The sequence below is a fragment of the Lethenteron reissneri genome, chromosome 5 (genome assembly GCF_015708825.2).
Source record: "Lethenteron reissneri isolate LAM-NWPU_2019-01 chromosome 5, ASM1570882v1, whole genome shotgun sequence".
NCBI classification, from domain to species: domain Eukaryota; kingdom Metazoa; phylum Chordata; class Hyperoartia; order Petromyzontiformes; family Petromyzontidae; genus Lethenteron; species Lethenteron reissneri.
Genome location: NC_083783.1, coordinates 6684259 through 6711249, shown reverse-complemented (window position 1 = coordinate 6711249; position 26991 = coordinate 6684259). Strand labels below are relative to the sequence as shown.

The window sequence follows — 26991 nt, the reverse complement described above, 5'->3', positions numbered from 1 at the left end:
GCTGTCATTTGTGACGGGCAGTCGCTTCTGAAAAAAAGGGCTGCATAACTTCCCAGCAGGACCTTACCCGGTGAAAATAAAAAAATGTTCATTTTTTAGTTTAGACACCGCTACCTCGCCAAAAACCAAAGCGCGACTGACTGACGAGGCGAAATTAACGAGCCTGCCAGAATATGCAGATTGAGATAATTTAGTGATCCCATTAGAGACTGCAGTGCACTGGAGAAAATCCTAAGATGGTAATTGGCTATATATATGCAAAGATTTACTGCGTTCGCTGATTGGCTAAATGGATAACATTGCAGGCAGGAAATCGTACGCCCCTCACACCGACGTTTAATATATTGGGGTGCCACGGTGGCGAGATGCAGGAGGTCGTGGGTTTGATTCTGACCCTGACGCCTGCATATTTGGAATTTGCGTGTTCTCACCATGGTCGCGTGGATTTTTCTCCGGTTTTTCCCTCCACATTCAGACACATGTGTGAAGGGTATTTGGCTCCTATGAATTTCCACGTGATAATAAAGCCACTTCGTTGAGCTATCATTTGTGGCCAGGTCGCTTCTGATAAAGAGCTATACAGCTCAGTGGGACTTACCTGGTAAAACATAAAAAAATAACATAGTTAAATAGTGAAATAGTTTTAAAGAACGAAACGTTTAGACCGCTTAAGTCGACGAGACTGGGAGAGAGCGAAGTCCACAGACTAAAGCTGGGAAAAATGTTTCGCACAGGATGCGATCGGCTCGACTGAGACTACAAATTAATAAAAAACACACGGACTGAATTAAAAACGATCCGAATTCCCGCGATGGATCACCGTGCATTCGCTAACTTTCCCTTGCCTGCCTTGTGCCCGGCCAATCAGCGGTACAACTTTTTTTTTTTTACAAAACACGAGAAGTCGATATTCACTGATAAAGCAAAACAAGATGGTTAACATTGAGACCGATGACTGGGTCTTCATTTAGGGCTTATCAGAAGTCCCCATGATTGCCCACAGGCGCAAATATCGACTCTTGTTTTCCCTTCTTTAGTGCTTATTGATTTACCTATTGTTGGCTGACTAATAAGTAACACTGAGGCAGGCTCTTGAATTAGACACAGTGCCCTTTTGGCGAGTCGTGTGCGTTCGTGGTCATCATCATCAACATCGGCGTTGTCAGTCTTGATCGATCCACTGCTGGATGAAGGGCTCCACTCCCTCCCCCCCCAACCAAAGCCGTCACTATCCCTCGACGGTCCTGCGATAGGCATGAGCCGACGCTGCACCAGCACGTGAGCGGAACTCATCGCTCCATCTCCGCAGGGCACGTGCTCTCGGGACGCGTTCTCTCCGTTGGCTGTCACTACATCCCGAGTCTTAGCCACCAGCCAGCGTGCCTTCTCACAGCAACATGTCCCCTCCGACAACACACTTGCTTTGCATGAGACGTTCACTGCGATGTCGTCTCTAACTTGCTGCGGATTCGCGTCCACGATGATAATTTCAAGATTGCACCTCCGTGCTGTTGAGGGTTTTTGTTTCACAAACATGAGATTGTGTGCACTGCAGAGAGAACATTTTTAAACGCGCAATCGCAGTGCCTTATCTTATCTGTGTCAACACCAGCAGGAGGAAGAGGCGTTATTGGCAGATTTGTGAAAAATTACTCCCGATATCCGTGTTTAATTATTTGTGGCCAAACTCGGATAATAGGATCAACACACGTGGTGGATACTAGATTCAGTCCAGCGCTTCCAGGTTATTTATCTGCGAGATGAATGAAAATGATAGCGGTCATGCTGCTACGTGTGGGCCACTCCATTTATCTCTGGATACATGTGGAAGACGGGATACATTTTCCCACCACTGCCAGGTTGGGCCTCTGGTTTACAAAAAAAAATCATTCGAATAGGACAAAGCGACTGTTTTCTGGGTCCAGGGATGAGCGGCGGGGATAATGGAAAGAAGTCACGTTACCGAAGGAACCAAAGAGTATGGATCCTTGCAGTCACGAAAACTTCAAATCTAGAAATAATGGGAAGAACCCACGTGTGGGATGAACAGAAATAATAATCGACATCCCTCGGGATTTGATTGAGGTCACGGATAATACCAGGTATCACAACCAAGTGTGACGTTTCACTTGTGCGAGTCCATGAGTGCTGAACAGATGTTTCACTTGTAGGACCCAACGGAGGTGGTATCAATTCATTGCTTCCCGTTTCTCTGTGTGGCCAATTGCAGTGAATTTTGTGATACCCATTTAAATTTAAGTGGGGTGGTAAAATAATTCACCCTCTAATTACATCGGTACTATCAAAGTTGTTGCTACCTTATATGGTACCAATTTCTGTTCTGGTTCATTGACTATTAAAAAAACACATTCGCCAATAACTCTGCCTTAATAGGAAGTAATTCAATAGCGCTGCCTTCCTATTCAGGCATTGATATTGATTAATGTGTTTTTTATTAGCTTATCTGTGCTCGTACCCCTCTGCCAAACGCAGCAGCGCCATCACCGAAATAAGCGTTTGATTTCCACGAGCTATATTTTGCAGCAGTGAGAGTGCGCAACACCGTACGTGAGCGTGCGTGTGTTTGCGAGCGCGTGCCAGTGCAATGCGCTGCGGCGTATATTTAAAAAAAAACACCGTCATCTCCGGCGCCGTCGGTTGAGAGAAGCCTTTGATGTTAAATCTGCCGGCGTGGCCCGGGGATTTACAAACCCAGCGCCGCCGAAGGCTAATGTGACCTCGTCTGCGTTGCCCACGGGTGCAACGGATAAACTTCCGCACCTTGAAAGACAGCAGCAGCTCAAAAAAAAAGACGAGCACACACGGTTCCCATCTTGCATGCGCTGCGCCTAAGGCCGGGGTGATCCCGGTCTCGCCGACACCAATCTGAAACTTGACAAACGAGGAGCAGTTACGGTCAGGCGACATCACCGCGCTGACGCTCCCGACAGCGTGTCGGGAGCGACGGTGCATGGCAGAGGTCGCAACCGGGTACCCGATACCCGTACCCTACCCGATACCTGGCTACCCATACCCGGCCGGGTACAGGTACGGATAGCCGTTTGCGACCCTGGTGCGGCCGGGTACGGGTACGGGTAGGCCGTGAGTCACTGGTGAGTAACCGTTTGTCACTCATTTCGGGTAGGGTACGGGTAGGGAACGGGTACCCGTACCCGGCTGGGTACAGGTATGGGTACCCATTTGCGACCCTGGTGCATGGACCATCACTGCCGGGCCCACGACGACCGTAACGGAGCTTAAAAACTCGTGTTGGAACCCCTGAGGAACACAACACAGGAGCGTAGTTACAAGGCAACAGCTGCTTGTTTTCTGCGTTAATTTCCGCGTCGTTTCAATGGGTTCATCGCTGCCAGCCGATCTGGAGGTCGTGTGCGGTGGGGCAAAGTGTGACAGCGCCCACCGCTTCCACGACGGTATTTTGCCGCCGTCGAAGAGTAGGCCAAAAACACCCTCTTGGATCCGCAGGTTAGCAAATGCCGGGCTGAGACCATCGACTCACGGCGCTGGAACACTCCAGAAGCCAATTTGTTCACAGGCGTCTGAACCGTGGGATTCGAACCCAGCAACTTCAGTAGCGTCGGCTCGGCTCCTTGACCCTCTGAGCCGCCCGGGTGAGGCCACGTCCAAGAATGGACGTTTTAATCGACGGATCGATTCATCGTAACGGCTTGGTACCCAGCGCGTCGTTCGCCAGGTCACATGACACCACAACCGAGCACGTGGCCTTTCTCGTGGCCGTTGAAACCTCCCGCGCAGGTGACTCTGGAAAACTGCGTGGACATCGGGCGCATCGCCACGGCGTACCACCTGCCCGAGGTGGACAAGTACGTCAACGCCTTCCTGCTACGCAGCTTCACGTCTCTGCTGGCCACCGGCGAGTTCCTGCGCCTGCCGTTCGAGCGCCTCGCCTGGGCCCTGGGCAGCGACTCCCTGCGCGGCTGCTCCGAGCTGCAGCTCTTCCAGGTGAGCGGCGAACGACGCGTCGGCGTTGGATCCCACCGGTTTTGGCGTGCGGGGAGAGGGGGTGAGCTGGGTGGGGTGGAGAGGCAGGGGGCCATCCAGAGGTCCCAGGACAGGATGCCAACAGAAGATTAACGTTGGGTACAACGATATTTGCGAATGTGATTTGTAACTATGATCCTTGCCCGTGTATGCATGTTGAACTTCTTTCGCGCCATAGGTGGTGTGGGGGAAGGAAAACGAACTAAAGACGCAAAAAGCGGTTCTAAAGACATGAGGAAAGTGGTGGTCTCTCCCTTGCGGACCAGAGGTTGCCGAAGGTTCGGGGTCTCAAAGGGAGCTCTGTGATATCCACTTCTGTGGACCGTTCTGTAACACGCGGCAATTCCCTGCGCTGCGGGAGATAGATCTCAATGGATTCTCCGTCTAATGACATCCACATGAACAGCACAATTTGGTTCAAACTGGGAGAAATTACTAAAATATTCTCAAAAAAATATTTAATTTATTGGGGCACATTCCGAGAAAGCCACACCTCTGTCATCGGGAACATGAGTGCTATTCTCCCTCTCATCATTCATATTTTGAGCCGTTGGTTACCGTAGCTGCTTAATCATCACCGCTTTGATGCATTACCCATTGGAGAGTTTTAGTATTCCTTTCGATCGCGCTGCAGCTCGGGACAGGCCGATGATAGGTAGAGTGCCACGGCTTCGGAGCCGCTCGACACGGAAATCATCAGCGCGCCGCTGGCTTTGCGGTGTGATCACCGTTAATGTTTCCCGCGGCAGTGTCACTTTCACCAACCGCTGAGAAGTAAATGAGATCTCTCCCATTTGTGTGAAAGTGAGACGGGGGGGGGGGGCTTAACTTAGCTGCTCCCCTCCCTGTTTAGGCTCTCGGTTGCTGGGGGCCTTGAGGGCAAGTCACCAATGGACGAAAATAGATTCATGAGCTCACTCTTCGTGATTTGTGGAAACTTGCTCCCCCTGACATGATTAATTCTTCAGATTCTGAAGGCCACGGTTCAGCGATCAATATTTTTGTTCTTGTTTTAGCATCTCGATTGTATTGCTTCTCGTTTTTCTTTTTTTAAAATCCGGCGTCCCGCAGAGCAGTGAATCGTCGGACCACAGAAGTGGATATCACAGAGCTACCGTTGAGACCCCTGTCTTTCAGCAACCTCTGGTTCACACAGGAGAGGGGCAGCACTTCCCTCATGCCTTTAGAACCGCTTTTTTGTGTTCAATTTGTTTTCATTCCTCCGCCCCTACGATTAGCACGGTTGGATACGTACGGTGCGAAAGAAGTTCAAACGTACGTACATACACACATACATTCCCACCCGCCTTGCTACAGAGAGAAATGTTCACCACGTGGCAGTCAAAACGATATATATCCTTCATTCTCTGAGATGGAATTTAGCCAATTTGTGTTGTTTTTGCGTGTGCTTCCGTTTGTAACGGGGCTGGCACCATCGACTCGCTACACTCGGAGAACCCGTTTTTTTATTTTTTTATTACAACAAAACGCGAGCCCGACATACCGAAACGTTTCCGGTAACAGGGGTACAACAACAACAGAGAGAAAAGAAGGTGAATAGGTGGGCCCTCACACCCCCCCCCACCCCGCTGCCCCCAAGCAAGTGGGGACCTCGCGCAAGGTGAGAAGACGGAGTTTGAAATGAGGATAGAAAACAGGGAGGCACAGGAGAAGAATGACAATCGGCGTGCTAATGAAAAGCCAGGGATGGGGGTGAAACCGCGATTCGAACCCCGCACCTCGGCGTCGCCCTGCTCGTCGCGCCGACTCACTCGTCGCCCCGCGTTTAAAGCCCGCGCCGGCGTGGTCGGCTGCGCTCGCAGGCCGCCTGCCGCTGGCTCCGGCACCCGGTGGACGCTCAGGGGGATTCGCTGTCGCCGGCGCGCGACGCCGCCGCAACCGCCGCCATGCCCGGCGCTGCCGAGAGGGCGTCCGGCTCGCGGCTCGAGTTCGCCTCCCGTCTCATGAGCCGCATCCGCTTCCCGCTCATGTCGCCGCAGGTACGCGCACGTGTGTGGGTAGCGACGTCGCGACGGTTTTCCACGCGATCGTCAAATTTCGACGCGATGTCGATCGCCGTCCGTGGCCACTGTCGTCGAGTCGCCTGTCACTTATAAAAAAAGGTGTCAGTTTTGTTGCCGGATAGAAGGGTAAAAAAAGCAATTATCACATTTTTTACTGGCAAATGAGGTTCCAATGGTGTCACTTACTCGTGCGACCTTCGAAACCTGCGCAGCCATCGTCGCGAGGGTGGCAAGGTTGCACTCGTGCCTCGCAGCGAGGAGGGACTGGGCGGCGATTCCCGACTCGGGCACCTGTCTGCGTGCTGTGTGTATGTCCTCCCCCTGTTCTGCATGGGTTTCCCCACGTGTTCTCTGGTTTCCTCTCATGGATACAAAAAAAATTCCCATGCTATGTAAATGGTATGAAAATTAAGAAGAGGTTTTACCCTTTATGGAAACGAAGCACGTTCGAACAACACAATAACCACACCGTACTTGTGGCAAAACATTCAAGCATGCTCTCATAATAATGTAAGGATTGCATTTGAAACTGATTTGTCTCACTAGTGTCAGACCAGTACAAAGACAATGCAAGTGTAGGGGTGTTAGAGAGAGAGCCGTTATGCATGACAGCTTATGGGAAACAAACACAGTGGGCGGGGCTACGTGAGTGCCGGGGGGGTGCTCTCAACGACGTCCGCACCGGGCAGCCTGGGGCCCCACCCCTCAGCGGGGGTTGAGTATAAAAGGGGATGTGTCAGAGGGCTCGGGGGGAAATGTTAAGCTAACGAGAAGACTGAAGACATCTTAGCTAGAGCCCTGGACTCCCCTAGTTCGACCTCCTTATCAGGGCCGAACAGGATCGAGCCAGCGGCGTGGTTCCGAGAGCCAGAGCCGGTGCTCTTGTCAGAGCAGGTCTGGGACTCCGGGTACCGGGCCCGACTTACCAGTGTCGGGCCAGATAGCCTCCCCTAGCCCGTTAATGGAGGACTAAGAGGCAGGCTAGGGTAGCTAGCGTGTGTATTCCCAGCTAGCCGGGTGAGGGGGCCGATACCCCCTCGAGTGTTATATGCCCACTGTTGTGCTGTGAAATAAACCCGTGTGCCTCCAACTCCGGCGTCAAGAGTCGTCAACGGTATTACACAAGCATCAGAGCATTTACAGATCGCGGTGAGCAGCGATATCTATGGGACCTCTTTGTTAGTATCAAAGTATGAAAATGAAGAATAGGTTTCTACCCCTTCTGGCAACAGAACAGCTGTTAAGATGTTCAAACAGCGAGGGAAGTCTGCATTAACCACACGTACAAAAGATACAAACATGCTCTGATAAATAATTGTATGCGTTTTCTTTGAAACTGATTGGCCCACAATCTCGCCAGTGTCAGACCAGAGAACGCTAGAAGGCGAACGGCACAACGGCATTGCCGCGTATCAGCAAACACATTCCTGCGGAGGGAGCTGGTAGGAACGTTGGGTTGCTCGGTCAATGGCCAGGGTCAACGGCGGCGTGGTGTATTCCGCAAATATGGCTGACTGTGAGGGCGGGCACAAGCCGGCGTGAGTAGGTTAAACGTTGAGTTTTATAAGGGCACCACGGGGTGACCAGCCCCTCCCCACCCAGCCCCACCCAGCCCCTCCCCACCCTCCCCACCCAGCCCCTCCCCACCCTCCCCTCTCTACCCAGCCCCACCCCTCCCATTTTTGGATGCACGACGGATGGACGGACACAATAATCCCCTGTAGGCTGGTGGAACCAGGTGGTTCCTACCAGTAAAAGGTTCCAGTAATGTAAACGGTATTGGCCAAAACATCCCAGTGCTGCAAAAATCACCAGTAAATTACTCGATTGTGGTCCCACACAGCGGCAACAACATCTCACCCCCCCCCCCCTACTGCAGGAGCTTGGCAGGAGGAACCTCGTGAAAAAACAATGCCTCGACACTCAGCAAGGCTATCCTGGGTCAACAAACTCGCGCAGCAGTAATAATGACAAATAATCACGCGCCGTGCGATCGTCGCGTTGTTTATGACGATCCATCGCGCGTCCCAATCGAGGCGGCCGCAAGCCCGAACGACCGCCGACATCGGCTGTGACCGTCACGCGTCCCTGTGCGCCCCCCCCCCCACCATTACGGAGGAGGAGCGCATCGCATCAACCGCGCAAATAATCATCTCAACGATTATCGCCATCGAGCAGCGGTCGGCCAGGCGCGATTCATCTCGCCGCCGCAGATACGAGCCAATTTGGACATTACTCACGGTGTTTATCGATCCTTCCAAAGGGTAGCTCAATTAGGGGAGGCAGTAACCCAGGAGTCGCGCAGCCACAGGGAGTGGATTTCTCCCTCCCTCAAACACCGCTCCCCCATGGCCCACTGTGAAATGTTTTTGTTATTTTCTTCCCTCTTATTCTTCTTCTTGCTCTGAGGTTGATGGCTTTTTAATGTTAGAAATCCCGGCACCATTGATGCCATCGAGTTTATTTTAATGACTTTGCACTGCCCACGAATGTCGATATTGCGGCCATGCCTCCATCCCAGCTGAGAATTTTTTCAGCGGCCGCAAATCTTTTGAAGACGCGTTCGCAACAAACAAAAAAAACACGCGGCGTTGATTTTTGCCTGCTCGTAGCTGGTGAACCCGTCGCCACGGGTGCGATGGCTCGTACGCTGCTGGACTTGCGTTCCACAGGTTCACCGGTTTGATTCCATCTACCGTCAAGTTTTTTATTTTATTTAACACCCCCCCCACCCTCCCAGCCAACCGCCTCTGTTCGCTAGAGGGAACTCTCTGGAGCCCCCCCCCCCCCCTCCTTCTCGTGGAGGCCCTTCCACCGGCAGGATCCAGTGGGATAGGGCCCGGAAAAAAAAATATCCCGCGACAAATTTAAAACCCCGACCACCGCTGGTCCCGCTGTCCTCCGCGCAGGAGCTGCTGGCGCACGTGCAGACCGTGGACTTCATGCGCTCCGACGCGGCCTGCCTCAACCTGCTGCTGGAGGCCAGCAACTACCAGATGCTGCCCGCCATGCAGCCGGTGCTGCAGTCGGAGCGCACGCGCGTCCGCTCCGACGCGACCCACCTGCTGGCGCTGGGCGGGGTGCTGCGGCAGCAGCTGCTGGTGTCGCGCGACATGCGCATCTACGACGAGCGGGCGCGGCGCTGGCGCTGCCTCACGCCCATGGACGCGCCGCGGTACCAGCACGGCATCGCGGTCGTGGGCAACTTCCTGTTCGTCGTCGGCGGACAGAGCAACTACGACACCAAGGTGAGGTCGGCGCGAGCGCGTTGGTGACGCACGCGGTGGCGGAACTGGCGCGGGGGCAGGGGGTGCCTTGGGCCCCCCCCCCCCCCCCCCCCCCCCCCCCCGCTGGTGGCCAAAGCTACGAGTTGAGGGTCCCCCTTGACAACTACCGTGATATTTGTTGTCAGCAACAGAGTAAGCAGAACTCAACAAACGCGCTGACGTGGTTAGACAAGAGGAGGCGAGATATATAGCCTCTAGGTGCGACCGTGAGAGACGAATCGAATGTTGGGGCCCCACCTGACCGATTGCCGTACCCGCTAAGCTGATATGTCGTCATGCCACCGGCAAGATGTTAACTCCCTCGCCTGGTGTGCAGGTCATGGGTAAGGTCCAGATCCTGACACCTGCTGAATATTTTGACTTTGCAGATTCTCTCTCCTCGTGGTCCGGTTTTTTCCTCCACATTTAGAATCAACGCGCATTCAGAGCCTTTGGCTGCTTTCAATATCGACGTGATTGAGCCACTTGGTTCAACTGTCCTTATTTGTGGCCAGGTCGTTTTTTTCTGAAAATGAGCTGCATAGCTCCGTGAGTCCTTACCTGGTGAAATAAAAAAAAAATAGCTTAGTTGTGGGTGCTGTAGCCAGATCTGTAAATCACGAGGGGAAATGGATGGATCCCGTAACGTGCTCCTGTAACGTGCTCCCAATAGTTCGGTCGGTTGCCCTCGCAAGTATTTCGTAGCGTCGTGACGTGCTGTGCGACGCACAGGCGCCGGTGAGAATATTGTTTGGGGGGGAGGAGGGAGAGGAGGGGGTTGGGAGCATAAAGTAAAATTCACGGGGCTGTAAGACATTTTTACATTTACGAAGTGCATTTTAAAATAAATTAAATCAACGTTTTAAAAGCACGTCATACGTAACGTTCACAAACGAGCGGGAACGGTTCGTCGCCACTAACAGACCGACGCGGGCCGAGGGCACGGGTTCACTGAGCGCGTTAATCGTGGGGTACGAGCGGGGGGGGGACGAGTGCAGTGGTGGGAGGGGGATGACGTTTGGAGTGCGAATCGGCACGAAACACCAGCAAGCAACCCCCCCCCCCTCCTTCTCGCTCTCCCGCCTTGTCCGCCGTGGGCCGCTGGGGCAGGGCAAGACGGCGGTGGACACGGTGTTCCGCTACGACCCGCGCTACGACCGCTGGGCCCACATGACGCCCCTCAACGAGAAGAGGACCTTCTTCCATCTCAGCGCGCTCAACGGGCGGCTCTACGCCGTGGGGGGCCGGAACGCCTCGGGGGAGCTCGGTGAGGGCGCACGCAATTCACGCAATTCACGCAATTCACGCAATTCACGCAATTCACGTGCCACGGGCAAGGGTCCCACCCCCCCTCACCCCCCTCTCACCCCGCCGTCGTTTTTGAAGACGGTGTTACACTGCCGCAGAGAACCGTAGCGGCTACGGACGCACTCGGTGATGGCTGGTGCCAAACTGTGCCACACGCACGCCCTCCCACATGGCGCCTGTGGGGGCCTCGGTACCGATAAAGTTCTTTTATTTGAGCTTTTTTCCTGTTTTGGTTTTGATGATGTACATGGGAACAGATTCGGAACAAAAGCCGACGACGTACACACACGTCGTCGGAATGGGAAAGGGTTAATAGGCTATTGGGGCAAGTGCTGTCAGCGAGTAGCAACTATGTATGTATGTTCAACTTCTTTCGCACCGTCCGATACCAACTGTGCCGATTGTAGTGGCGGCCTTTGTCTCCCGAGTGACAATGATAACACTGGTCAAAAAAAAAAAAATTCTGGCATGGACTTTTGCAGCTGTTTTAGACTCATTTCAGGGTGCAGATTCCAAATCTGATCTCAGATTTGCTCTATGACATCTAATTTTTATGCTATCGGCATACCCCATTTTCGTTGATTTTACCCGAAATTAACTCTGTCACTTATGATTGCAAGTTGTTGCGAGTCAGTGACTGCTTTAGTGTTAAAATATGGTGCTGTATTTTTAGGATAGTGTGTTTATAATATCATTTTATGTAGATATCCACATTTATTTCATATTTTTCTTCTGCAGTTTTTATTGAAAATGCAATATTTGATATCTCAAAACCTGATGTAATAGACACAAACTGATGCCAGATTTGGAATCAGCACCCCGAAAATTACCTTAAAACCGTTGGAATACCTTATCCCAGAAAAAGTGTGTTGATCAGTGTAATCGTCACTGTTGTTGGCCGTGAGCGGGAATTGAACGCGGCTCGCCGACTTCGTAGCGCAGCTCACCAACCACCATACTAGCACTCCTCGCACACACACAAAGGCAAAGTTATCCCATAAAGCCTTGACAGACTGTTGGGGCAAGTGCTGTTAGCCCGCATCTATAAAGGCTCGCACGGCACACGAGGGGGTGGGTGGCCAACACCACGTGCGGCCACATGTCACCCTAGTGGAGGTATTTACGCACCACACCAGGTACTCATTTGAGGCCGAGTCAACTTAGGGGAGGCCCAGGGACCGGTTCAGATAATTGTAACTGATGGTAACCGTGAGCGGGAATCGAACTTGTGTCGCCGGGTTAATAGGGGCAGCACATTAACCACTACACACCAAGACTCACACGTGCAGTCCCGGTAGGCAATGGCATTGTTTATAATGAAAACCAAGTTTATTGAATAGAAACATAAACACAGCATAGTGCCACATCTAGAACTGCTCTTTGAGTTTAGCTCGTTGTCTTTCCCAAGCACATCCGATTAGCACGGTTGGCTACGTACGGTGGTGCGAAAGAACTTCAACTTGCATATCTACATCTTGATGAGCGTCGGGTATGCATGCTGTCCTTGCCCTCTTTAGGTCCTGGTAGATTCCCCCACATGAGCCTCAGGGCAGTCTTCACTGTATTAGAAAAAAAAAAACTATATGAATCCCATCCAGCCAGGACATTCGCTAAATGCACATATTCCTTTATCACCGCCCATTTCAATTTCCTTGCCTTTTTGCACCCCGCTTTATATTCATGCTTTTGCCATCGGCATCGCAGTGCGATATGAAATCTGTTCCCCACCCACCCACAAAAAACACCCACTAAGTATGGAATTCTGAACGCCTCCCAACATGCATTTCAATCAGTGCGGCGGCTATCTGTGGGGCATTACGCATTTTCACGTTTGCCAAATGTCCGTTTTTTCCCCTCTGCTTCGTGTCTCCGCGTTGTGGGCAACCATTCGATTAATTTGGCCCAAATAGCAACGCAACTTTACACGGCAGATCCGTTCAGAGGGCACGAGTGGGTCCACACTCATTAGGCTCCGAAGCGAGCAGCCTGGTTTTACAACTTCGATTTTAGAGCTGCTGCTCAGCTCATGTCCGTACGAGAGCAGGCGATGAATCTCGCGTCCGAGCTTAGTCAGAGAGCGTTGAAAACACGGCGACTCACGGTGGCGTAATTCATTTTTCGTTGGGTCGCGTGTTTAAAATGCGTCGTAAAACCCTCCTCCACCCAACACAGACAATTAATAAAGTTGTCGCGTGGTGAACAAACGTGCCACTTTATTGCAATTTCAGCCAATCTCTTCCGTGTGTCTCCCACCTGAGATGTAAGATGTGAGTGAGATGTGTCCTACACCTCCCACGCCTCACGACGCTGGTTGCACCCGTCGCGGGCTGCTCCCCGACGCGGTGTGCCGAAGCGGTTCACACACTGGCACGTTTGTCCGCGTGAAGAGCGCATTCAGACTCTGTCTTCTCGACAGACCTGTTCTCCACCTGAGGACGGCTGCTTGCGTTGTGGCCGAAACGTCGTGAGAATTATTTTATTTAGTTTTATTTTTATTATTTTATTATTTCCATTCTACGTGACTTTACCGAAAGAACCAAGAAGATGAATCCCTGCAGTCACGAAAGCTTTAAATCGAAAAAGAGCGCATTGCGTCGGGCGGGGGCGGGGGGGAGGGCGTACGACGCGCGATTGACTCGAGCGATCCGGCTGAACTAAACTAAAAAAGAAAATCACATGGCAACTTTGGTCGCGAAATCCCCTGGCGCCTTGCTCGACTGACGGCAGATGGTGATTGTGTTTCAGCGACGGTGGAGTGCTACAGCCCGGCCTCCAACGAGTGGACGTTCGTGGCGAGGATGAGCGAGCCTCACTACGGCCACGCCGGCACCGTCTACAGTGGCCTCATGTACATCTCGGGTAAGGGCACGCGCAGGCGCTCGTGACGATTGATCGTTATTATGATTTATTGATTAGAATTGCGCTTGTTTACCGTGGGAAAAGGCTCACTTGGTCTCGAGAATCTCTTTGAGGAAGGGTCCTGCCAAGTTTTCGTCGGAGGGAGCCAAGTTGCTCTGTGTTTGTGTGTGCATGTGTGCGTATGTGCACACCTCAAGGTGCACATGGCCTGGCACAAGCGTCGTGGTGATGTCACCGCCACTTAGTGGCGAATGGCGGTTGTTGTTGTTGTATGTGCACAGTGTGGGTAGCGGTGGTGTCACGGTTAGCGCGCTACGCTACGAACCTGGGGACCCCAGTTCGATTCCCGTTCATGGCCAACACCAGTACCTGGTGCGGTGCGTAAACATCGCCACTATGGAGACGAAGATGGCCGGGCGTGGTGCTGGCCACCCACCCACTCGTGTGCCATTCCAGCCTTCATAGGTGCTTACTAACACAACTTTCCCCAACAGTCTGTGAAGGCTATACGGGGATCTTTGTCTTTGTTTTTGAGTGTTGCTACAATAGGATTAATGGCAATGAAACCATGTGGAAAAGTAATAAGTGGAGTTCTGTGCTCATGCGCGGCGGGCAATGGAAGCTTTGAGTGATTATCTTCACTTAGGGATTGCACATTAGAAGGTCACTTAAGGCTATAATGGACGAGGGTCGTTTTAGGACAATTTGTTGGCGAAAACATTTGCCGCTCCACTTTTTTTTATTTGTAAAACCCCTGCCCCCCTACCCCTTCCAAATCTCGACACGTCCGTCGTGTCTCCATCGTGGATGACCGCGACGGCAACTTCCGATCGGACCACGGGCAAGGGGCAGAGGTCGCGTGAAAACCCAAGGTGGCGTCACCTCGTAAACCGATCGCCGTTGTTTCATTTTCAAACAAACTCCTTTTTTTAAATCCTTTATATTAAGTTCACTTGCGCGCTTGCTTGCTTGCTTACGACCGTGCAAATATTTCGGTCGTTTTTTAACCCACTTCCCGTGATCCAATCGAGCTGACATTTTCCACACAGACTCGTTGTGCGTGACAATTAATGTCCCAAAATTTACACTTTTTAGGACAAAAATATTATATTTAATTACCAATTGCTTAATGGTGCCATGCAATCATATGACCCATAGGTGGTAGCCACCTCAAGCCAGAGGATGAGAGGACTCTAGCCGCCACGCATATAAAGGATTTATAGTGAAAAACTTAGTTTTTACGGGTTATACTTGTTTATGAGTCGAGACGGAATCCCGTCGGGGGGCCCTCTGTGCCGTTGCTCTTCCAAGTTGGCACGGTCGCCTTAAGCGCGCCTGCAATCCAGCACGACATCAGAAGGAGCTAAGGGGTTGGTGGACCACCGCTCAAATGCTGTGACAAAAATCTCTTCCCGTGCGCGTCGAAGAGGCGCCGTGCTGTGGTAACAGCAAACATTAGGCATAATTTTCGATTTAAAGCTTTCGTGACTTGCAGGGATTCATCTTCTTGGTTCTTTCGGTAAAGTCACGTAGAATTGAAATAATAAAATAATAAAAATAAAACATAATAAAATAATCGAAAGAACCAAGAAGATTAAGCAAAATCTTTGTTTTTTTTCGGTAAAGTCACGTAGGTAAAAAATTCTAGAAAATTAAATTTTAAAAGGGGGGGGGGGGGGGGGACCCATTACCACTAACCATCGCCTACACACGGAGCCCTCCCCGAACCCCCTGCAGCATAACAAAAGGAGGCTTAACTTAACCCTCCCCCACGGCCCATCCTGCCCCCCCCCCCTTAATCTGTATATAGTCTCGTGTCTCTTAGAGTTCTCGCCACTTCTTTTTGGTTCTTTCGGTAAAGTCACGTAGAAGGGAAATAATAAAATTATAAAAATTCAACATAATAAAATACAATTGTGAGAATTATTTCATTGTTTTATTGTTACTAAAATACAATTGTGAGAATTGTATTTTATTGTTTTATTTTTATTATTTTATTATTTCCCTTCTACGTGACTTCACCGAAAGAACCAAGAAGATGAATCCCTGCAGTCACGAAAGCTTTAAATCGAAATTCTCTCCACTTGATACAGTAATTTTGCTGTGACGGTGCCACCTAAAGACGGAAGCTTGTGTTGCCTCCGAAACGTCGTGATTTAATTTATTTGTATTTTATTTTTTACCTACGTGACTTTACCGAAAAACCAGAGTATGGTCCATTGCAGTCACGAAAACTTCAAATCTAAACGTTAAGCAGCCTCACCTCGACCCGTTCCATCGGCACGGGATTGAGCGTTGCACCGTCCGTGTGCTGACGTTTCCTCCCACACGCAACAAACGCTCATTGATTTAGGCTGAACACTTCTTAGTATGTGCACCTTGCGTGTTCACCGATTGTGCAAGCATTGCGATGCAGTTGTCGGATATACGCTATGTAAAAAACTGAATGTTATCTTATTTTAATTCTTAAAGCGCCTTAAGGGCGCTGAACGAAGAATTCGCTATTACACAGCATAAGTGTGACGAAATGAGTTGATGACTAGGATGGTAGCACAGGAATATGACGAGTGAAATAAACGTTGATGAAAGTGACAATGAGTGGTTGATGATGATGACGAGTGCGATGAATGGGTAGGGAGGGGGAAGAGGAGCTGGTTGGGCTAAGCGAGGGAAAGTGAGCGAGTGTTTTAAAAGGGGACGAACGAAACATGGAGAACGCGGCTGATCGCTTGACGTACAGGGGCACCTCGTTGCAGTGTAACGGAAGCGAGAAAGGAGGGAATGGTCATTGGGTACGAGGAGGAAATAGAAACAACAGCTGGGATTGTGAACGCAGAGGTCGTGAAGAAGTGTAGAACGAGACGACGGATGCGAGATGATACGTTGGGGCCCAGACCACGGAGAGATTTGTAAGCTACGGATTATTTTAGGATTGCTATATTGCGTCGTTGTTACTTTGAGTAAACGTGTTGCGTGCCACGGTTGTTGTCGACGATTCCCGTGAAAGTAATTCCTCTCGTGTCGTGGCCTCGACTCGGCATGATGCCTCTGAGAAATGCCACGTATTCTCTGTGGATAATTCAACAACCGTACAAGAATCTTCTTAAATAACCAACGCTGCTGCTGCAGCTCACTGCTGCTGCTGCTGCTACCTCTGGAATGGTTTGCGTGCATTTTCACAGAATAGTAATGCATATATGCATTCATTACTGCATTCACGTGCGCTTAACCAATTTACGTGTCCTCTTATGAATGAATGTTTGCATACGTTATAAATTATGCATGCGCGTACATATGTATCAAGTCATGTATTATGTAGGAACGGGGCCCATCAGCCCATCTATTTGGCTGGCCATCAATCCGCCTGCCTTATTCATGAAGTTTATTTTGTGCGATTCCATTTTCCAGTCACATCATCGTCGCTAAGAACATGGCTCCTCTTCTGGTCCCTTCTCTCCTCTTCAACAACGGCTGCCATTCGCTAGTCGGTCGCGGTAACATCGCCACGGCGATTGGGCCAGGCTAGGTGGTAGATGTTGAGGCCACGTGAAGTGTCGAAATTGCGTTGGCAGGTCACGGAATGGGCCAAGGTGTCATCGGTCAATGGCCGAGATGGCCGGCAGATGCACCAACTGTGCTCCCTACTGTCTTCTCCACTGCACACACGTGCACAAGTCTAATATTGACTTAAAGCGTTCGTGACTGCAGGGATACATGTTCTATGGGTCTTCGGTAAAGCCACAGATAGAAAAATAGTAAAAAATATCTCGACGTTTCGATCGCAACACAAGCAATCGTCTCACCTGAAGACGATTGCTTGTGTTGCGATCGAAACGTCGAGATATTTTTCTAATTTTTCTATCTACGTGGCTTTACCAAAATACCCATAGAATAAGACAAATATTCCTTGTGTCACCGACAAGTGCTGTTAGCGTGCCCATGACGGCCGGCACGCGCACACGATGGGGCGGTGTGTCCAGCACCACACCCGGACGCATGTCTCCCCAGTGCTGATGCTGACACACACCGCACCGGCGACTCGTTTGAGACCGGCTTGACCTCGCGATGGCTCAGCACCGGCTCAGACACCCCTCCGTGAGCGAGAGCAGAACGGCTTCGCAATGCTGTCCGCTAACCATGAAACTGCCGCTTGTCCCGTCCTCCCCACCCACCGCACGCACGCAGGCGGCATCACCCACGACACCTTTCAGAAGGGACTCATGAGCTACGAGCCCGAGACGGACCGCTGGGCCCAGCGTGCCCCAATGTCCACGGTGCGCGGCCTGCACTGCATGTGCACCGTGCGCGAGCGCCTCTACGCCATCGGCGGCAACCACTTCCGCGGCGCCAGCGACTACGACGACGTCCTCTCCTGCGAGTTCTACTCGCCCGCCAGCGACCAGTGGACGAGCGTGGCGCCGATGCCGCGCGGGCAGAGCGACGTCGGCGTGGCCGTCTTCGGCGAGCGGGTGTACGTCGTGGGCGGCTACTCGTGGAACAGCCGCTGCATGGTGGAGATCGTGCAGCGCTACGACCCCGAGCGCGACTCGTGGGAGCGCGCCTTCGACCTGCCCGAGTCGCTCGGCGGGATCCGCGCGTGCGCCATCACCGTGCTGCCGCCCCCCGACGGGCAGGGCGGCGAGGACGCGGCCGGGGGGGCTCAGACGCCGCAGCAGCAGCAGCCGCAGCAGCCGCAGCAGCAGCTGCTGCACGAGAGAGGCGCGGAGGGTTTGGAGGCGTCGCCGCAGCACGACGGCATCGCTCACGGTACCCCGTGAGACTTGCCGGGCGAACGACTGCCCCCATCCCACCCCACGACTCCCACCCACCCCCCGGTTTGGACGAACGAAGCACAGCGCCGAGAACTCATGAGAATCGGACGCCCGAGGCCTGGGAGGGGGTGGGCGTGGGGTTCGCCGAGCTTCATTGCAAACGCGCAGCGATTTCACCGACCGGACGGCTCCCCTCCACCCAGCCGGTCACCCCGCTACCCACGGACCGTCGCGTTACTCGCCTCCCGCAGGCGGCCACCCCTCAAACGTGGCCGGGGGGGGGGGGGCGAGCGTCCTACGTGGAGAAAATGCCAACACCGCTCCCCCCATGCGGCGACACTGGGGGGGGGGGGCGCTATATTTGTGCGTACGCTGCTGCCCACGACGGCGATGAACTGAAATGGGACAATACACAGGGGGATGACGTTTCAATATTGTTTTTCCCGCCCCCCTCCTCCTCCCCCCGAGGCCGCCTCTCTTGTGTGGCCGCTTTCTCTTTGCAGCCTCATAGTGGAGGGGCCATTGTGTGTCGCCTGTTTATTATTTACACGTGACAGTGACACGGCCCAAGTTTGAATTCCTGCCGAGGGTGTTAAATCTCGGTGTTGTTCATCGCCGACACCGCTCACGACGACCGTCCAAGTTATAACAAAAACGCGCGCGCGCACGCACACAAACCCAGTTCGAGTTATGAAAACACACGCACGCACACAAACCCAGTTTGTGGACTGAGAAGTGTGAGTTGTCCAGCACGGCTTTACTTTTCGCATTTCATATATCACGCGCACCCTTCGAGAGATCCAATATGTGCGGCCGTCAAATGGAAATTAATTGAAAAATGAATGTGGAAATGGAAATTGATTGTCGACAACACTGATGTTCCCAAATGTGCTAATGTAGCTCAACTGCGACACCACGGGAAGAGGTGGAGAGAGAAAGAAAAAAAAACCCGACACACACGAACGCATCGGGCACGCCCGTAGTGCCACTGCCCGACGTCAACGCGACAGGCCGATTACGCGAGGCTGCCACCACGGTGGCAGAAAATGTTACCCTACGGTGCACGTCACCTCGACTGGAGACGCGTTTGATCGCGGAACACGCCGACGGGCGCGATTCAACCGAATGCATCGTGGCTTGCGTGGGCCGCGACAGCCTCAAGATCCGAAACGCGCGAGCCATTTGTATAAATGTAAAATATTAAAAACCGCATTTCGAACATTCGAGCAACGCTTATGCGCTAGCTTACGTGGAGATGAAATACCGTCAACGGAAATTATACCCCATAATAGGTTTTTTTTTTTGGTAGAAAAAAAAATACCTATTATGGATAATATTGGTCGCCAAATTATACTGCGCGCCCGCAACATCAGCGACACAAAACAATAAGAGAGCGCTTCAGAATACTCTAGCTGTAATTACGCTGCACAAGCCTCGTGTTTTACATGGTTAAAACCCCATCGCCTCTTCCCACTGATCATGTCATTACCCAGGCCGAGTGCGGCGCTGGAGAGAAGTCCGCATCACTTAGCCAATCGACCTTCTACGAGGGCTTCGCAAGTTCCCACGCAGGCCCAGCGACCACATCTTACGCGTTTTTCCCATCCGAAACAAAAAACCACTGAATCCCCGTGCTTTTCCTTCTCGGTGTGTGAATTAACACCGCTCGCGTTTGCACATTTTGTTTCCGTGACCAAATCACCCACAAAGCACCCGATCTCGTTGGAACACGGGACGCTAAGACAGGGTTATGCCTGGATAGTGCTCGGTTGGGTGACCACCGTGCACATAACAGGTGACTTGGTTGCTGCGGGTTAGCCAACGTTGTGGGCATCAGAGGGTGGTACATAAAAAAAACCCGCTGTTGTAACGTTATTGTGCTCCCGTGTCTAAGCTTCGCACTTTCACAAACCCACAGCTGACAATTGCGTCGAGGTTAAATCACCCACAGGACCCACGCGGTGCGAGGAAGGCCTCAGCCAAGCGGTGGACGGACAGAAAGGGCCTCCCTCCCCGACATGCACACATTGCACATTTGCCCCGCGGTGAGATGAGGACGGTGGCTCTGCCGCCTTGTTGTATGCCGACATCCCCATGGGTGGTGTTTTTGGCGTTTACGCGTGACAAACGGGAAAGGAATGGGGGGGGGGGAGGGGGGGCGGCCCATCCACGGCACGACGTGAGGACAACCCACGCGGCAGTGGCGCGCGCGCCTCGAGACGAGCCGTGCGCGGCAGCTCACGTCGTCAAAATCGTCGCGGGGGACCCCGGGGTGCGAAGACGCCGACTCGCACGCTGGCTGCCGCTCGACGTCAGGGCAGGGGACGCTGGGACACGGGGATGCGGGCAGCAGCCGCGGGGCCCGAATCATTCGTGGGCTTTGGGACAGGCGCGGCGAAGTGTCGGATAATATCTCCCCCCCCTTGCATCCGCCGGTTTGCTCCCTCGGGAGCCGCGGCAAATGCGAGCGTGGGCAAAGCGGCATCCCACCACCACCAACATGCGAGTGTTTGTGATGCGAAGACAGGCGTCCGATGTACACGGAGCACACGAGCGCACACACGTGCACGCACGCACGCTGCACTCCTCGCTCGTCGCCGTGTGCTCGTTTTCAGTTGATTTCTTCGCGTGGGACTATTTGTATGATTTTACATTGCAAATGTACGATTTTGTTGTTCTCTCTCTCTGTATAAAGTTGATGAAAAAAAAAATCCTCAAGCCGTCGCGTGAATCAACATCCCCGTGATTTAGCAGCGTCGCCGTGCGCCTACGTTTCATGCGGTGAGAAATAAATCACCGTCTCTTTATGAAAAATAATTGCAAGCAGCATCTGTTTGGCCAAATCATAGCTGACAATAGTTTAATTATTGCGAAAATGGTGTAAATGTGCCATTAAATATAGAACCATAATTAGTCAACATCTTGCAGTTCTATTACTTTCAGCGGAGAGAGTAAAATAATAAAATGCAGGGCACGCACCGGGCTTACGAATGAAAAATGTATGCCAGCCATGAACACAACGAATACTAACAAGTTTAATAATGACACGAGGAAAAATTGTCATTTACATAGCGATCAAATATCAAGGACAAAACCACGACAACGGGAGCAACTCGGCGCGCTTGCAGGGAACGTAAACAAGTCACACGCACGCGCACACGCCAATGAGATTGAACACAGAACCGGGCTAAGGTCTGACTGGGGTCTTTGCGCCATCCGAGAATTTTTTAATTGGTCCTTTGCTGCTGTGGGGCATCAACCCCACCAATGTCCCTGGACTACGAACCCAAAAAGGGAAGCGCACGCGCTAGCAGCGCCACCCTAAAAGTAGTTCTCTATTCATCAATTGTCATTTCGTCACGCGTTATAAAAATAAACGGCTTGCAATAAATGATATTGCAGCAAATCCACATTGTTCGAGGGCTCATTATATGGAATGATAATTTGCAGCAGTTCTGCCGTTTTACTGGAAAAGCTAGTCTCTCTAGGGGCCCTACCCAATCAGAGGCGCACTGCAACTCTACACAGCAAGCCAGTTACACAATATAATCTCCCACACGCACTGCACACACGCACTGCACACACGCACACACACACACAGGTGCCCGTCTGTGAGTTTCAATTTTAGTATGCGCATTGCTCGTAGCAGCAGGTGCTTCGTCTTGCGAGTTAATGCGTGGACAAGCAATAACACACCGGGACGTCATTGCCTCGCGGCAAACCGCCAAACAGCCCCGTTCTGAAAAGGTCACACTCGTGCCTAAAGTACGGCATTCGCGCCCTTCCTCGGGGAGCCAAGATGAGGGGGGGGGGTGAGCAGTGGGGGGGGGGGGGGGGGGGGGGGGGGGGTGAGCAGTGCGTGGTTGGGTGCCGTGAGCTGAAAGCCGGTCCGGCTCGGGAGTTGGGGCTGGTGACGTGACCCCGGGGTTCGTGACCCCAGCAGCACGGTGACGCGACTCAGTACGGTGACGCGACCCCAGCAGCGAGTGGTTGGGTGCCGTGAGCTGAAAGCCGTTCTGGCTCGGGAGGTGGTGGCAGGGGTCGTAACCCCGGCGGTCGGTGCGTTCCCCGCCTTTTGCGGAGGTCCGCGGTTCAAATCCAGCGGCCGCCCTGGTCACTACCGCAATAGCGTGTGTGTGAACCGTAAAAATACACGCCGTCTGCTTCACTGTGGACGTTCAAAGATCCCGTGACGTCATTTGCAAGAAGTAGGCCATCGTGTGCCGTTGGCGTCTTGGTTCAAATTTGACAAATTGGAAATATCACACCGCAAATTACTCACAGTTAAAATTATACACATCAATAATAGCCTCCCGCCCCCCCACCCCCCTCGCCGGACTGTGAAAAAATTAGGACCCTCCTGAAAAAAAACGAGTCATGAGAATCGGTGAGGCTTTTCCGGGTAAATAATCATAACAATAAATAATAATAGAGTCGTCCTGCAGCAACAGCAGTGTTGCATGCGGAGAGGATGAATGGGCACACCCTCCCATCTCCGTGACCATCTGTCGGATGCCCTGCCGATGCATTTGTGGAAATGTCTTTTGACGGATGCCCTTTTAGTTTCAGATTGCTGGAGGCACCAGGATTAATATACGGCTGAATTTGACCGCCCACCCATGTGATTTAAGATAATCTATTTTCGTGTAACGTAGAGCCGCGCTAGTGCAAATTATTAAACAATACAAACATGACATTTAAAAAACGAGGTTTCATGTTGTGCTCTGCAGAGCTGCTCACATGGGCCGATGTGAAAACTTGTTGTGACAAAGCGTTACAGTGTCCTATGTCCTCAGTAAGAAGCAGAGAAAAAGAATAAATCCCTCTCTATAAAGACATTGCATGCAAATTTAAAACGGGGGCTGTAAAAAGCAGATGGCTTCATAAGTCTCTTCACGGTATTATGCTCAAGAAAGCCGCTGTAAATTCAGGCAGACTTAGCGTGCCATCCAACACACCAGCCAGGTGTCGGCCACACAGTCGTTCCCTTAACCCTTCCGTGTGAAAGTAAACATCAATTCCAGTCGATGGGAAATCCCATCAACTTGACAAATACGTGGCAGTCAATATACCAAGTATGAAAAATGCAATGCTCAGACGCTACAGAGGGAGGTTATGGTACAAAAAAACCCAGACAACACCCGCAACAGACCTACAGGTAAACTCTTCCCATAATCCCTTGTGAGCTACTGGTACTAATAATAATTATAATAATTATTCAAGATCAAGAGGTCTTCAGGACCAATGCCATGAATGCGATTGCACCACGTCACTGCTCCTTTTTGTAAGACCCTGGAGTTGGTGTAAAAATGACACCTCAAGCTTTACCGTCTCATTACCACCGCCGTCTTAAGATTGAGCTCTTCCTTGTGTTACACAGTTGACACACATCCTCGTGCAGTCTCATCACCTCCATCATGTGCATTTAGGTCTTCCCCATGGTCGCAAACCACTGGGGGCTTACTCGCAGTGTCTGTCGCGGCAAACTGCGCTCTCCAATCCTGCACCCGTGTCTCAGTCTTCAGGAGCTCCTCTTTACTGATTCAGCTAAGACACATGCTTGCCATACTTTTCACGTACTACCCACTTGCTTACCCCCTACCCTTCAATGAAACACACTAAGTTGCGACTATTTGTGGGACGTGATCAATCCACAGCTGAATGAAGGCCTTCCTATGCCGTCGCTAATTTTCACGATCCTGGGATGTGGCGCTTGCTTAGACGCATTCCATCCCTTGGCTACCACTGTCATTCTCCTTGACCTATCCGTGGGTATTGCCTCATACTCTGAATGCCACCTGAACAGCGGCGGTTGAATGGCAAGGGGTACTGACTGTGGCACTCACCAAAGGCAATTAAGGCTTGTTTTTAAGGGCGGCTGCACTGCCTCACGGAAGAATACAATCAGCGCTCACAAAGTCAAACACACATGGCCCCCCCCGCCCCCCATGAAGACGGCTCTTTCAGGAAGACTGTGCAATCGAGCTCTGATAATCTAATGTATAAACTAAACTATTCAAAAAGAATAATGTGGCACTCAAAATAAAATAATATATTAAAATATTATTTTATTTATTATATTATTTTATGATGTTTTTTTAAATTATTTTATTACTTCCCTTCTACGTGACTTTAGCGAAAGAACCAAGAAGATGAATCCCTGCAGTCACGAAAGCTTTAAATCGAAAAAATTAAACTATTCTATTTTACCAGGTCGAGCCCACTCATTTTTCCGAGGCGACCTGGCCACACATGATAACTCACCGAAGTGGCGGCTGATCATCGCGTGTGGGAATTTATCGCAGCAGCTAAATGATCTGTACACATGTGGGAGGGTTGCGAAACCGGATGAGGTATCCAGAGAACAATCCATGCGACCACCACGGGGAGAGAGAGAACACGTGGACTCCGACTACACAACAGGAATCATCAGGGTCCAGGATCAAACCCAAAACTTCCTGCGTACCAGGTGAGGGAGATAACATCTCTTCACCACCACCTTTACGCGAGGGCGAGTGGTCACGAGGTTGATTGGTCAATGATGCGGACCGCAGACCGAATGGCCTGGGGTTCGTGGTGCCTGACAGCTAAAAGAAGTGAACGTTATTTTTTGCTCTTGTTTAGTGTTATTGCAAACATTTAACAAAATATAAAATAGGACTCAAAACTTCGTTCGTTATTTTGGAAGTGAAATAACCTGTGGCCTTGCAGGCAAAGTCAAGCGACAGCCAGGCCAACATTCGGCGACGCCACACAGCTGCCCGAAATAACTTTGCCTGTCTCGTCGCTTACGCCTGCTCATCGTCTTCCTCTCGATTACTCATCGGCGAAGAGGTCAGCCAGGTCGGCCACGGTCCAGATGGAGGCGTCCGACTGCGGCCGGCTCAGAGGCAGAGGTCTGCAGGAGGGAGGAAAAAATAAACAAAGACGAGCAAAGCCACGTCTCCCGTCAATAGAAGGCAGCGGACAACAACAAATAGCGGCTTCTGATTGCCAGTGACTCACCAGAACATTGGCACGTTGATAATAAAAAAAAATGACGGTAAAAGTGCAGCCCTTCATTCCCTTGCTCAAGCCACTCCACTTACGAGGCGCGGGTTACACCGCCTGGCTTCCGAGCGTCACCAACAGTATGGCTCCACGGCTCTCGAGTCGTGGAGAATTATCGTGGCGCCTTATAAAGCACACTGTTATTATTTACTACTACTACCACCGCCACAGGAAGCTCTCAAGAGCCACCTCTTACAAGTTGGTATGGTGTATTAATTCTAGATTTGAAGCTTTCGTGACTGCAAGGATTCATACTCGTAGGTTTTTTCGGTAAAGTCACGTAGGTAAAAAATAAAATAAATATAAATAAAATAATAAATCACGACATTTCGGAGGCAACACAAGCTTCCACCTGAAGACGGAAGCTTGTGTTGCCTCCAAAACGTCGTGATTTATAATTTTATTTCTATCATTTGATTATTATTTATTATTTACTTCATTTTTTACCTACGTGACTTTACCGAAAAAACCTAACAGTATGGTATGGTGTACCCTTCCACGTCTTGAAAGAGCTGGGAGTACCCCCACTGCGGCCCACCACAAGTGGCCTGTTCATCGACTAACCGGTGGAATGCATTTATACTGCTGGGTATGTGTGTCTGTTGGACCTCTCTCGCACCGTACGTAGCCAACCGTGCTAATCGGAGGTGCCGGGAAGGACAACATTGGTGGGAAAAGAGAGGGGGTCGGGGATTTAAGAATCTTGCATCATTGTTTCAACTGCGACATCGGGAGATCCAGCTGGCGACCTTTGGATTGCAAGCCCAGCGCGCGAGCCATTACAAACCATGACACCGCGGCAGCATTCAAGGCCTAGGGATATTTGCTTGAAAATGCTGCGGCTATTCATTTTTTCGTTTTGATGAAAACTGCTGGCGTGATTTACACGCCTATCGCCCCTCGCACCATTACGGGACGCAATCTAATTTGGCGACCCCGAAAACGGCGCACAGCGTGGAAGCATGGAATATACGTGCCCCCGTAAGGCACGTCGCACCACCACCACCACCACCATCATCATCGCAGGTAATGGCACGCCACCAACATTGTTCTCTTTTATACGCATACACAAAGACGAAGATTCCCCACATAGCCTTTCACAGAGTGTTAGGGCAAGTGCTGTTTGCGAGCACATATGAAGGACGGCCCGCACGGCACACGCAGGAGGTGGGTGGGTGGCCAACACCACGCCCGGCCGCCTTTGTCTCCCCAGTGGTGATGTTCAGACACCACACCAGGTACTCATTTGAAGCTGAGTCGACCTAGGGGAGGCCCACGACCGGTTCAGATAATCGTCACTGGTGTTGTCCGTGAGCGGGAATCAAATTCGGGTCGCTAATCACTACACAACCACCCCGCAAATGTTGTTGGAAAATCAATTTGTTGGGATGGCCTGGATGCTTTGGGCATCGCGACGATGGGCAGACCACGGGAGGGGGGGGTGTGGGTGTGAAGCCACAAAACTCACACACCCGGACCCACCTAGCCCCCCCCCATACCCCTGCCCCGCCCCCCTCTTTGTACCAACGCGGCTCGCACAGCTTGAACAGCGCTATTTATTTTTGACAGAACGAATAGCCCGTTGTGAAGGTCTGTGGGGCTTTATGGAAATATAGATGTCACAAGCAGGATCTCACCACATCCCAGCCAGCTGTGTTCGATTAAACGATGCATTTTCAACCGTCGTCA

The 26991-nt window shown here is 51.5% G+C and overlaps 2 protein-coding genes across 4 annotated transcripts in view; one reads left to right on the top strand and one right to left on the bottom strand.

The window, feature by feature from the left end:
• LOC133351810 (kelch-like protein 9) overlaps window positions 1–18399 on the top strand; it is a 72497-nt gene extending 54098 nt beyond the window's left edge. For all 3 annotated transcript variants that reach the window (XM_061567372.1, XM_061567352.1, XM_061567362.1), the window contains exons 5-10: window positions 3778–3984; window positions 5847–6023; window positions 8957–9295; window positions 10424–10580; window positions 13367–13480; window positions 17666–18399. In XM_061567372.1, coding sequence (XP_061423356.1) covers window positions 3778–3984; window positions 5847–6023; window positions 8957–9295; window positions 10424–10580; window positions 13367–13480; window positions 17666–18258 — 1587 coding nt within the window. In that variant the 3' untranslated portion in view covers window positions 18259–18399. The remainder of the gene's footprint in view (window positions 1–3777; window positions 3985–5846; window positions 6024–8956; window positions 9296–10423; window positions 10581–13366; window positions 13481–17665) is intronic.
• A 2868-nt stretch (window positions 18400–21267) lies between these two features.
• The window catches only part of LOC133351802 (E3 ubiquitin-protein ligase SHPRH-like), a 94310-nt gene continuing 88586 nt past the window's right edge, over window positions 21268–26991 (bottom strand). Inside the window, 1 exon segment of the mRNA XM_061567339.1 lies at window positions 21268–25150. Within this exon segment, the coding sequence (XP_061423323.1) occupies window positions 25069–25150 (82 nt within the window). The 3' untranslated portion in view covers window positions 21268–25068.